This window comes from Notothenia rossii (genome assembly GCF_949606895.1).
Source record: "Notothenia rossii genome assembly, chromosome: 4".
Taxonomy (NCBI): domain Eukaryota; kingdom Metazoa; phylum Chordata; class Actinopteri; order Perciformes; family Nototheniidae; genus Notothenia; species Notothenia rossii.
The window spans coordinates 77,542,260-77,555,480 of NC_136902.1; the positions used below are offsets into that span (position 1 = coordinate 77,542,260).

Genomic DNA, 13,221 nt, shown 5'->3' on the forward strand with positions numbered 1-13,221 from the left:
CACAACTCAAGGTTTGGTTGTTTCATTCTTGCTTCTTTTCAGCACATAACAATTCAGATATATGAATAGGCATGAAAGATACATGTCACATTGTTAAATGAGGCTTCATATTTGTTTGAAATAAATCACGTTGGACACATTTGAATATAAACAGAGTTCTCCTCATATCAGCTGCTTAATGCATTTTACAAAACTTCAATATTTAGGCCTATCATAAATAAATGGACAGCCTTTAATTGTTTATGTAACATAAATTCAACGCATAGCCAAGAATAAAAAACACAAAGAACAAAACAGTGGTAGAATAAATAATAAAGATGTTTTGTGTCATTGCAGGCTTTTATGGGCAATCCTGCTTATCTCTGGAGTCGGCAAAGGGCAGTACAACACACAATAAAATGAATGTACTGTAATATTCAATAATATCCTTAATATAAAAACTAAGTGTGGAGCAGGTGAGAGCGACCCTTTCATGAAGCGTGACATCCTTTGATTGTGTTTACATCTATAAAGACCTGAATTCTTCTGAAAAGAACAAAAGCACAGCAAGTACATGGAGAGCATCTCACTTAGGAGAAACGATATGCGAGCGTTCATCACCATGTGGGTGTGTGTGTGTGTGTGTGTGTGTGTGTGTGTGTGTGTGTGTGTGTGTGTGTGTGTGTGTGTGTGTGTGTGTGTGTGTGTGTGTGTGTGTGTGTGTGTGTGTGTGTGTGTGTGTGTGTGTGTGTGTGTGTGTGTGTGTGTGTGTGTGCATTGGTAGTTTGCTTGTGTGTCTGTGTGCATCTCCAGAATTTGCAAGTGTGTGTGTTGTCTGAAGCAGCCCCAGGGAGGGGCTCTGACATTGAAGACGGGTTAAATCCTGTTTTACATTCAAGTGGCAGGCCCTAGTTCATTAGAGTGAGGATCATTCCTCCTCAAGACCAAAGGAAGCGCATACTAAACAAGAGCAGTTGTTGGGGAGAAAATGCCATTGTACGTGCAAAACCGTATGTACTGTATAAGTGTGTGTGTGTGTGTGTGTGTGTGTGTGTGTGTGTGTGTGTGTGTGTGTGGGTGTGCTGCTAACGGAGCTACACAACAACCTCATGGTTTCTTCTTTATATCTTTCCTTTCTGCGGACTACAGTCTTTATAGCGTGGAGTGAACAGAGCACCTTTTGTGTCAGTGTGTGTGTGTGTGTGTGTGTGTGTGTGTGTGTGTGTGTGTGTGTGTGTGTGTGTGTGTGTGTGTGTGTGTGTGTGTGTGTGTGTGTGTGTGTGTGTGTGTGTGTGTGTGTGTGTGTGTGTGTGTGTGTGTGTGTGTGTTCAGCATGCACAACTCATGGCAGCTCTCCTGACTGTCTTCTGCTCAGCCTGTCATTGAGTCACCCACATGCCCTTTCTGTCACTGACTTTGATGGCTTATCTTACCCCCTGAATTGGAGTCGTGCTCCCGGGGGAAATACCTTAGCACATGTAAATGCATTTGAAAGAGTAAAAATACGGGTAGGAATAATAGAGTGAGGAATGGAGGGAGACACAGAGACAGCTTCCACCTGACATGGGCTTACTGCACCTCTACCATTCCCTCTTTTCCTCCATCCTTTCCCTGCTGTTTTTGTGAATGTTTCCCAACAATGTCTTCTCCTCTCAGCCAGCAGAAGGCCAATCCATAAGTAATGCAGGTCTTAAGGCTGATGCTTTGATCCATACGCGTGGCATTTAACACCTCAGAGCAGATGAGCAAAATAAGCAGAGGTTATGGCTCCTACTTTCAGCGCTGGGAGTGTATATGTGCAGCACAGGTTGAGAGATGTATGAGCTTAGACCTGGACTTGGAGCTGTGGCTGGTGTTGTGGTTTCTATAGCTGCTCGGGGTACGGGGGTGGATGGTGTTTGTTAGTGAGGGCGCGTCTCCTGCCTCTGGGCGCCCTGCCCTTTAGACGCGCCAGGCCTCAGGAGCCTCCTGCATGCCAAGCAGACCTGTGCAGTCAGATGCAGCCAGGGAGGAGAGACGAGGAGAGGAGGGAGGGGAGGAGAAGCGAACGTGAGTAGGAGTCCAGAAAGAAAAGGACTGGAGGGCGAAAGGGTAGAAGACGATCTTAAGGAGAGAGTAAAAGAGGGAGGAGAGGGGCTCGAGGGAAGGAGGTAGGGGTGCTGGTAACACTGCAGCAGCCACCTAGACACACCTTGCATGTGAATCACAACTGCACTGAGACGCCCAGGGAATCAGCCAAGGAGAGGAAGAGAGGGTGACTCTGAGGTGAGTCTCAACAGCAACACTATGTGTCGATGGCCGCCAGATATCACAGACCTTCGCCCTAACCCAGTCAGTGATTGTTATCACAGACAAAGCCCCCCCATCACCAACACTCTCACACACACACACACACACACACACACACACACACACACACACACACACACACACACACACACACACACACACACACACAGAGACACCAACCACATGCTGCTCAGCTCAGCTCACATATCCGTACATGCTCGCACAACAGCAGCTCATTAAAGGAATTATGCATGTACAGCATGTATGTACAACAGTTTGTACATCTTTTGACGTCCCTTGTAAGGAGAGCTTCTACTACACATTAAGGTAAGCCTTGTTTACATAATGAAAAAAATACTAAAATCAATATTGGTACAGGTAGCGGTCTTAATATGTAGTGGCATTTAAAGATTTATTCATTTTAACTATCTAGGAAAGAGAATAATCCACATTTTCTAATGACTTATTTATTATGAGAGCGTATTTAAATATGGAGTGTGTGATCTCAAATCTCCTTGATGTCCTCAGCTAATAGTTTAGATACCGAGGTCATGTCCGCTGTACTTTATCCACAGATTTAATCTTAACTCAATAAAACCATATAAATCATTTACACTAAAAATGTAAACCTCTTGTAGAAGGGGCCATGCCAGATTACTATTGACCCCCACCTTGCATTCAGTGCGTAAAGAACATTCACACCGCTACAAAGTTTTCACATTTAGTTATGTTGCAGCCTTATGCTAGAATCATTCAAATAAAATTGTTCTCTCTTCATTCTGACAAAAAAGAATTCTTATTAATGTATTCAAAATTAATAACTGGAATAACATATTGACATACGTTTTTTGACCGTTATGATGTTAGACTCCCATTCCCCTTTAAAACGTTTCTAAACATTGATTGAAGTGCAACTTTGGTATAGATTGGACAATGTTTGGGAACACACCTGTCTATAAGGCCTCCCAACTGATAATGTATATCAGAGTAACAAAACCAAGCCATGAGGTTGAAGCCTGCTGAGGTAAGAGACAAGATTGTGAAAACCTAGAAAACATTCAGGACTTCAGACTGGGCCGAAGGTCAACCGAACAATGAACTTAATTCATAGACAGGACAATAAATGCCTTGGAACCAACTGTGTTAATGTCCTAAAGTGTTTCAAGCAGAGACTGGATGTCTAACTTCCCTGGAGAGGCCTGAAAATGGCGGTCCAACACTTGTCCTCAATCAGCCTGACAGCCTGAGAGGATCTGCAGAGAACACCGCAGAAAATCTCTAAATCAAGGTGAGCAAAGCTTGTCACGTCATACTGAAGATGACTCATCAGTTATTGCTGCTAAATTGCTTTGCTTATAGGCTACTGAGTTACCTTATGTCAATCTGATGGTTTATATTTTTTGCTAAACTTAAAGGGCCCATGTCATGCTTTTCCGGTTATTACCCGTCCCCTTGTGTGTTATGAAGGTTTTTATGCATGTGAACGGTCTGCAGTCAAAACACCTCAAAGTACACCCTGTAGCGAGTAAAACTCTAACACAGTCTATGCTGCCCCAAAACGCCTCGTTGGAGATTTCTCATTTTCCATTGTTTACTTCCTGGGTTCTCTGACGTGTGAACACCCAAATCAACAACAAATGACCGGATTGGCCCAAATGGATCAATCCGCGGAGCACCTCACACAACAGGGGGGTATACTATGAAGCAGGATTTTCGCTTAGCCGGCTAACTTCAGGGAAAATTTGGGGTTTCCGGTCCTACAAAGCTGGTTCTCTTTTTAGCAGGCTAGATCTCCATGGTAACTTATGCTGTGCGGCTAACCTGCCCCGGAGCAGGTTAGGTTGCAGGCTAAGAGATCAACTCAGTGAAAGCACCGCCTGCTGACCAATCAGAGCTCAGTGTGCGGAGTTTAAAGCTATCAAGTCATATTACAGGAGAAAGGAAATACAGAAAAGCTGCCGTTGCAGGAAAGACGCCCGGCAAAAATCACCGACTGTGTGAACGTGAACATTAATAGAATATCACCTCCCATCTTTAGAGCAATATGACTATTATAACATTAGCGTTAAGAAAGCTTACTTAAATATCTGCCACAACATAAATAACCGGATCAGAGTAACATTAAGTACAGTCCGCGGCATATCACATCATAATGTATCATATATTTCCTTATCTGAGTCAGCTGAGCCGTATCTGGCCGTAAAACACTCACAGTGTCACATACTGTATGCAGAAGTATTATTTTAAGCAACACATTAAGTTGACGAAACACTCGAGACAAATGCAATTAAAGTCAGATCGTGTCTTAGACGGGGCAGTGATATCATAAACCTGTTAAGGTACGCATTCAAACACTTTTTCTTTTACCAGCTGTATTCACCTTGCAGGTGCTATGTGGCTTTTATCCTGGATAAAGTGTTTAAGTCATGGATGTTTAAAGTTTAACTTCTTCATATACATGTCTAATATTATAGTTGACTTTTCATTCAGGAACCAGCGTCGTAGTACAGTTTAGCGAGAGCGCGTATGTTTTGGATTAGGCCAACCGGCTAACACAAACATATCCAGGTTAGTTTGAACCAGCTTCGTAGTACAGGCCTCAGGATCCGTTGGCTAACTAACAGGGAGTCCCCATTGACTTGCATAGAGCTCCCTGAACGCTGGTAATAGACGAGTGGGGATCGCGGAGAAATGCTCTCCGCAGATCCATTCTCACAGCGTTATAAACCTTTTTCTTACTCAATATCAAGCCACACTTATTGTTTTTACTTCGGCTGTGAGTGTTTGTGTGTACTCAGGCTGAGTTTCGCTTGTTCTCGCTTTATCGCCGACCCGGAAATCTGTCCGCTCGCAACGTCCCGACCAATCAGAGCACACTGGGCTCACAGGGGGGGGGGGGGGGGGGGGGGGCAGGAGCTCCAACAAGCCCTTTAGGACAGAGTGAAAATACACATAGGCTACTATACAGAGATGCTGTATGAGAAACCAATGCGATTTTGCAAAATTGCACAATTTAAATCTATTCTAGCAGACCTCAACAATGGAAATATGATCAGTAGAAATTGCCATGACATGGGACTTTTAAAATCTTATATATTAAATCATTTTTTCCTAAAGGTCTCTGAAAAGTTTATGAATGCAATGTTTGTGCGCTATTTACTCTAAATTCCCCATGACGCTCAATGCACATAGTGCGCTGAGAACGGCACCTCCAGCTAAAGACCAAGAAGCCAATCAGTACCACCTAGGAATACTACATGGCTCAAAGGTTAATGTGTCAGTTTGTGTTAATTTCATTAAGCACACAAATTTATTCAGGAATATGCACAATGTAAGCATAATATAAAGTTAAAATAATTAAGATCAGGTCATTATTCAGGGTGCACCTTAGTTGTGCAAATTCCCTGATTAATTTGGAATTAATCAAATACTAAAAAAAGGAAAATGCTTTTTGAACGGCTACTAACTTTTTGGCTCTATTGCACTTTAAACATGCATACTTGCTTGAAAAGGTTCTCTCATCCAGTATGCTAATATTAGAGACTTAAACTAAATATATATATATATTATTTCAGGGAACAAATAACAAATTATTTATTTGTCTTTAACATTCCGCTAATCATTTCATAACCCCTCTGATTTATCTGGTAACTTAAGGGATCATCATCAACCTATAGGGGAGAACCCACAGGTGTAGCGTGAAAGTAAAAAAAAAACACAGAACACACTCATTTCTTCTTGCTTTATTACTGTATGTACAGTAGGGTGCACTATAATTAGTGCATACAGAAAGAAAAAGTAAACAAAATGAACCCAATTGTTGCACACCATTCAATATCTAGCCATACTTCACATCCATAACAGCAATTATAGTCATCACCAGAGGGTGAAAATCAACTCAAAAGGTATAATGGTTTGTTTCCATTTAGGTACAGTACATGTATATACCAATAGTACAACTACAGGAAAAGGTTGTGGCAAAAATACCTTTTCACTAAAAGTCTTAAGTTTCTATATAGCGACAAACAAACGTGACAAAAGTGCTTTTGCTCTATCAAAACATAATTCACCTTTAAACCTCTGTAAAATAATATTGTAAGCCCTCATTGGTTTAGAAAAAAAAAAGACAGACCTGAACTATGCAGTATGACCCGTTCTTTCTAGATAACATGACATATCAAAACCACCTTCAGTTCTTTTATGAAAACTTCAAGTATTCAGAGTTAATAAGGTTGAACAAGATGAGACAAGAAGCCAAAGAAATGGCTAAAATAATATTGCATACAGTGAGTGAAAACTTAACTTATATATAATGTTCTCATTGAGTCTCTGGATTGATGATGAAAAAGAAGCAGCTTTGAATATATCTGATTATAAGAAATTGTACAAAAGGCTAATTTTTATTCACCAGAAGTCAAAGTGGCCAAACAACCAAGATTTCAGCATTTTATGACCAGTTTTCTTAAAGGTCTTAAAGGATTTCTTCATCCAAACAATATTCTCTCCATCTAAATAACAATACACAAAAGTCTGTATTGATTGACTCACACAGCCAACATATGGACATGTAAGCTGTCGCATGCACACACACATACAAATAAGGGGAAGCCCTGAATCATAGCAACACACACTCCCGCTCGTTCCGGATGTCTACTTGTTCGGCCCCTTGCTGTCATTGTCCTCACTGTTGTGATGTCTGCCGTCGTGGGAGCCACGGTAACCACGGTGTTCTCGCCTTTCGCGGCACTCCCGGCACTCGTCGTCATCCTCTTCGTCCTCTCCGTCCTCGTGGATGATCTCCACCTCCAGACGGCCGATGTAGAGCGATACCGCACAGAGCCAGAAGAGGGCGACACTGACCACAGCAGCGCTCTGGAGCAGCAGCGCTGGCACAGACAGCAGCATCATCCTCCGCAGGGCCAACAGGCTGCCAAGGTACGAGGCCCCGCCAAACGACACACACACCCCCCCCAGGATGAAGAAGGCTGAGGGGGAAACAGATTGAAATGGTATTATTGTAAACATTCATTTTCTCACTCTATATAAATGTGATATGGAGGCAGGCTAGATCTATACATGTTCTTCAAGTTAACAAGATAAAATAATATCCGGTCGACAAAGTGATTTAAATAAAAACACAATTAGCCCTCATCTCAACTAGTGTGCTTCTTCAAGAGCAGTCATACATTTATACTAACATGATTAATGTTAACCTCGACATTTTATTTACTACCATAGATGGCAAATGTAGTTTTCATGTTTTTTACGACAATGTTTTGTATCAAACTCTGATTTTTTTATGATTTAATAAATGTTTTGTTTAATAAAAAATGTAAAACATAAAACTGGCCTTTCTGGTAACCATGTTATTGGTTAGTTATTACGAAGGATCTCAGCTCATTATATTTACTCATGATGACTTTAACCTATCAAAGAGATCCTGGCAAAAAAGTATTTATTTGCTAAATGAAAAATGTAATTCCAATGCAAGGTTCACTTAGAAATGTATTTATCTAGGACAAAAAGAGCTAAGGAACAAGGTTAAAGATGCTATAGTTTATTTAATTATTTCATGGACATTCATTGATTTTCAAGCCTTTTTAGATTTCTTGAATCCATTAGTTGAGAAGAATTTAGCCCTAGAGCCACTGTTTACTAACCTGTCTTCTATCTAATATATTTAAAACTATTTATTTAAGGTATACATTTATGGAACTGATGGGATTAAATAAATGTTTCAAATAAATTGAATCACAAGTTGATGTTTGTTATTGCACTAACATAGAGCCTTGGCTACAAGTGTTCTGATTCGCATTCAAATGTACCATATCCTGCTTCTCGCCCCACATCGCTCTGGACAAATGCGATGACTCCGATCCCAGTCGACAGCAGACCGTTCCTGAACCACGAGAGGAATCCTGCAAAAACCGAGAAAGCCAGAAAATAACAGCGGACACATTTCAGCCTGACCAGAAATCTGTCACACTGTTTACATGCATGCAAGCATAAAATGAGTGCAATAACAAATGCCTAAAACCTTAAGTACAGTGCTGGTGTATGCGATAGTTTCAAAATGCACTGAAATGTACAATATGGCAATGAAATACAACTGGAACATTGCTAGATTGAGCTACATTAAGAGAAAAGGATATAGATATGTTTTATTTATTTTGAAACTATAAGATTTGATTGAATGAAAAGCAGTCAGTCGTTTAAAAGCCCTGCACACATTCACAGGTGTTTTGGCTTTTGATGATTTAGATCTCTGCTCAGGGCGTTGTTGGGTTATGTCAACAATATCAACATACTAATAGAAATCAAGCTGACAAGTTGATTAGGTATCAAGTCAAAACTAAAATGTAAGTTACCCCACCTTTTTAAGAACAAAACTTGCAGTACATTTTAAATAAATACCTAACCAATAAAGACACAATTTCAATATCATACAAAGTTCCCATATATTTAAATCTCAGGGTTATAAATACAGAAAAAACACAGCTATCCAGTATCAGACTTATCTGAGGTGCTGGAGCTACGGGACATATCATACTTATTGAAACAAAACCTCCACACATATACAATTACACAAAACAGACTTTGTTCAATAAGTTAAAATCTCAATTTTAGGAATTTCTGTCTAAACTCTTACCTCCCTGCTGCCTCTTCAGTGGCCTCATTTATAAAAGGGATATACGCAAAAAAAAAAAAAAGGCGTACGCCAGTTTCTACGCAATGTTTGTGATTTATAAAATACTAACTTGACGGGAAAATGTGCGGTCCTCCACGAAAACTCTAACCCATGCATACGCACTAAGCACAAAAACGGGAGAGACGAGAAACTGGGACACCGTTGGCAGAAGGAAGAATGGAGAGAAATATGTGGAAATAATACCATAAATAAAATGTTACCTCTCATTTATCATATATGAAGAATTCATTTTCAAACATTAATTAAAGCCAATCTTAAAATGATTAAACAAACACCTGTTTGAGACTCAGTGCACACAAAAACATAACTGGGAGAAATAAATAAATACGGATATGTTATTTAAAACCACCTGGAATATGTTGTGTTAATGTTATGAAATGTTTTCTCATAAATTATGCGGTAAACAGGAGGACAGAATTACGTCTAAACTGACGCCGTGTTGCATTTCTATAGGTTGTAGATACGAGCATGGTTTTATATATTATCATGTTTAATCATGTTTTATGCCGTTTGCCAAGACTTGATAAGTTGCTCGTAAAACACAGGAGGTATGGAAACTAAGAACACCATATGTGGTAAATTGTACAGCTAATATAACACAACACATTAGTTGTATTTCCTTTAACTGGGGGATTATGGATATAGTTACTGATCGACAGCTGGAACACAAACCACCAAACACAAAAACATAATTCAGATCCAGTCGTCATGACTCCACTCCGGAGGGATTCCCCGATCATCTCTTACAGTTTCTCATCAAGGGGGGGGTCTCCTGTCCCCGGTACAAACACACTGCCTGAAACGGCTATGTGTATTTATTTTGTCATTAACCTTTTTCGGACCACTTATTTATTTATTTTGGTGACGATCCGACCTCCATGCTACTACTCGGGTTCAAACTGCATCCACCAAACAATATGATTTATCTCGACCTCCCCAAAATAACCCAAATCTGACACGGTGTGAGATGTCTTTTTTAGCTGTTCTGTCATCATTTCCTGCGATCTTCTTCATGCAGTCAGTCAAAATGAATGAAAGGGCATTTCTTTGACTATTTATAGGTAAATATGGGCGTTACGTGAAGCCCGCAAAAGCTGCACCGCATTTCAAGTCGATTGTGATTTATAAAAGGGAAACCGGCGTAGGAAGTGCCGTACGCACTTTCCTCGCCGGTACGCAATGTTTGGTGAATCTGAAAATGGCGGAACATTTCTGTACCTATTTTGGGGATTTCTACTACGCAAGCAACCTTCCCACGTGAATCCTATGCACAGCGTTATAAATGAGGCCCCAGAGCTTTATTAAATAAACTTCTAGTTTTCCATTTCTGTGACAGACTGCTCAATCAAATAACAGCTCAATCATTGCCACGACTAATTTTTTACTTTAGCCCCCTAAACCTTTCTGTCAGTACAACCTTTTAATTGATTTGATGTTGTTATATAATTTAATTTAAAACTACTTGTTTCACCAAATGTTCGATATCTGGCTTCACCCACGTAATGATGTCAAATGAGGTGTCTTTACCAGCGGTCAGGGAAACGCCTGCTATATCTTCACTGACTGGGATGTGTTCAAAAAGACAGCATACTTTTTCACCCCCGGGCTAGTTATTAATCTTATTGTACCACACCTACAGACAATTACTATATTGTCAACGATGATGTATAGCCTTCTTCAGGGTTAAATCTATGGTAAATTCTGGTCATAATTTCCAGCATGGATTAGGTCAGTTACCTGTCTCATGGGACTTTCGCAGCATCTGGAAAAAAGGAAACGGAACAATATTAGGACCACCGACCTCTGATTTAACCATGTCATTATGATTTGGAGAGGTGGGAGAAGTACTCAGATGTTGTACTTAAGTAGAAGTACCAGAGAGTAGAAATACTCTGTTACAAGTAAAAGTGCTGCATAATCCTGCATTCAAAATGTTACATATGCTAAGTACAAAAGTATTTTCATCAAAAATATACTTAAAGTAAAAGTAGTCTTTATGCAGATTGGTCCATTTCAGAATAATATATTATATGTTTTTTGATTATAATTATTAATGTGTTTATCAAAGCTGGTAAAGGTGCAGCTAGTTTTAATGACTTTGTATGCTGCAGGGTAGATTGTGAATTTACTCCAGCTGTATCAAATTATTATTATTATTATTATTATTATTATCACAAATTACATTCCACATAATTTATCCAAATCTGCAGAGTAACTAAAGGTGTACATGTAATGTAGTAGAGTCAATTTGTAGTGGGGTAGAAGTACAGAAGTACGATGTAGAAAACAATGTAAATACTCAAGTAAAGTACTTGTATCTCAAAATGTACAGTAATTTGGTAAATGTACTGAGTTTCCTTAGTAGTAGGCCTACTAGTGATTTGTCAAAACTAATCTATGAAGGATTTGTAGTGAGTGGGGTATAGCTTCACAAAACAGGCTAACAGCATTGACATTTCACAGTTTAAGAAAAAGCACTCTTTATGTTCTCATTAGACAACATTTCCATACCAAAGCGTCGGCCTTGTCGAGGTCTGAGAGCTGGTGCTGCTCCGGGCCCCGGCTCTTCAGCCACGGCTCCTTCTCTCCGAACCGCAGCCGGGGGGAGCCGTGCAGCCGGCGGAGGAGCGGGGCTCTGGCGGCGGGAGGCCGGGCCAGACTCCTCACCGTCCGGGCGAAGTGCGACAAGGCCGGCGGCAACTGCCTTCTCATGAACAAAGTGAGAAAAGCCATCACATCACGAATCTAAGCTGATTAAACAAATTGCATGCGAGTTGAAAGCAAAAGCATAACACGACCTTTGCCCTGTGAACTCTCACACGAACAACGACAAACCCGGAAGACACTCCCCCATGCATACATCACGATGCCGAGAAAAGTTAAGAGGAATTAACTCAGCGCCATCATGCGACTCGACTGACGGGAAATAAACTAACCATACTTCAGAACAGTGTCATTGTATTGACTTCAAGGCACAGCTAACTGTTCTTTTTATTGTGTTTATTGTACGTTCGTTTATATCTAATATCGATATTTCCTCTTCAAATATAAACAACATGCACTTGTAAGTGAACGCCACACGAGGGCGTCAGAGCACAAGGCTGGACTTGTGACATGCTCAGATTTATTATATATTTTATTACAAAAAGTAGAATAAAACGGAAAAAAAACACCAATAATTTCTTTGTAAACGTAATGTATTCAGAAAAACGCAGAGGCAAAGAAAGGATTGTAAAACAAATAAAGTAAAAATATTTTTGGAGCACATATCTGATTTGAATTGTAATCGTTATTGTTAATGTCTACCCTTAAAAAAGCAGATCAAGAGTTGTATTACATAACATACCAGCATATATTTTGAAGACTATTTCAAAATAAAGGAAGTGTAAGAATGGCATCCTGTACAATGAAGCTGATAGTGAACATTCTGTACAGACGTGACAGTGTCAAAGTGCGCCAAACATCTTAGAAGAATAACTCAAGCAGGAGTTTGTGATTAATGTGAAAAGGAATTCTAATAATTTAAAACATGCACAGCTATTTCCTCCTCCTTCCTTTGTAAAACACATCAGATGCACACACCTACAAGTAGGCCTACTTAATAACCCTTAGCATACCCAATGAACTCTTGATGTCACGTCTGTGTCCCTGTCAGTGAGGATTATAGGACAGCCTCTCCCTGAGTGTCTTTTGTCTTTTGGTCCACACAGTAAGGCTACGCCTGTAATATATGGTGTGTGTGCGCGTGTTTGGACAGTGGGGTCTTTTACAAACAGCTCAATCTTTGATGTGATGTGCAGCTGACCCTGTGGTCGCTCTCACGCTACTGTCCCCAACACAATGGGAGAATGGGAGACTGATCTTTGCACACACACACACACACACACACACACACACACACACACACACACACACACACACACACACACACACACACACACACACACACACACACACACACACACGCACGCGTGCGTGCGCACACACACACACACACACACACACACACACACACACACACACACACTTCTTAAACCCTGTCATCCGTCCTGCACTGCTGCTGTGTGACAGTGGAGGTTTAACAGCAGGGTTTGGCTACACACTGACTCGCTGAGGTTACTTCCTGAACAGAGAAAACAAATGATCACAATTATTTACAGAATAAGATACACCTCTCTAAAGGCCAATGGATCGTAGGGTGTACAAATAAAAACCACTTCCATTCCCTGCTGTGTGGTATGATC

The 13,221-nt window shown here is 40.4% G+C and overlaps 1 protein-coding gene across 1 annotated transcript; it reads right to left on the minus strand.

The window, feature by feature from the left end:
- Positions 1-5,995: 5,995 nt before the first annotated feature.
- tmem160 (transmembrane protein 160) lies at positions 5,996-11,823 on the minus strand. The gene is made up of 4 exons (XM_079674345.1): positions 11,489-11,823; positions 10,715-10,739; positions 8,094-8,186; positions 5,996-7,253 (listed from the first exon to the last, which is right to left on the minus strand). Exons 1-4 carry the CDS (start codon positions 11,708-11,710, stop codon positions 6,919-6,921), a joined length of 675 nt encoding a protein of 224 aa, XP_079530471.1. The 5' UTR covers positions 11,711-11,823; the 3' UTR covers positions 5,996-6,918.
- Between the last annotated feature and the right edge of the window lie 1,398 nt (positions 11,824-13,221).

Excerpts from the sequence above, each read along its gene's own strand:
- tmem160 (XM_079674345.1), bottom strand. The coding sequence starts at position 11,710 with ATGGCTTTTCTCACTTTGTTCATGAGAAGGCAGTTGCCGCCGGCCTTG. Across the intron at positions 10,740-11,488 it reads TCGACAAGGCCGACGCTTTG|ATGCTGCGAAAGTCCCATGA; the intron begins GTATGGAAATGT and ends CCTTTTTTCCAG. Across the intron at positions 8,187-10,714 it reads GCGAAAGTCCCATGAGACAG|GATTCCTCTCGTGGTTCAGG; the intron begins GTAACTGACCTA and ends CGGTTTTTGCAG.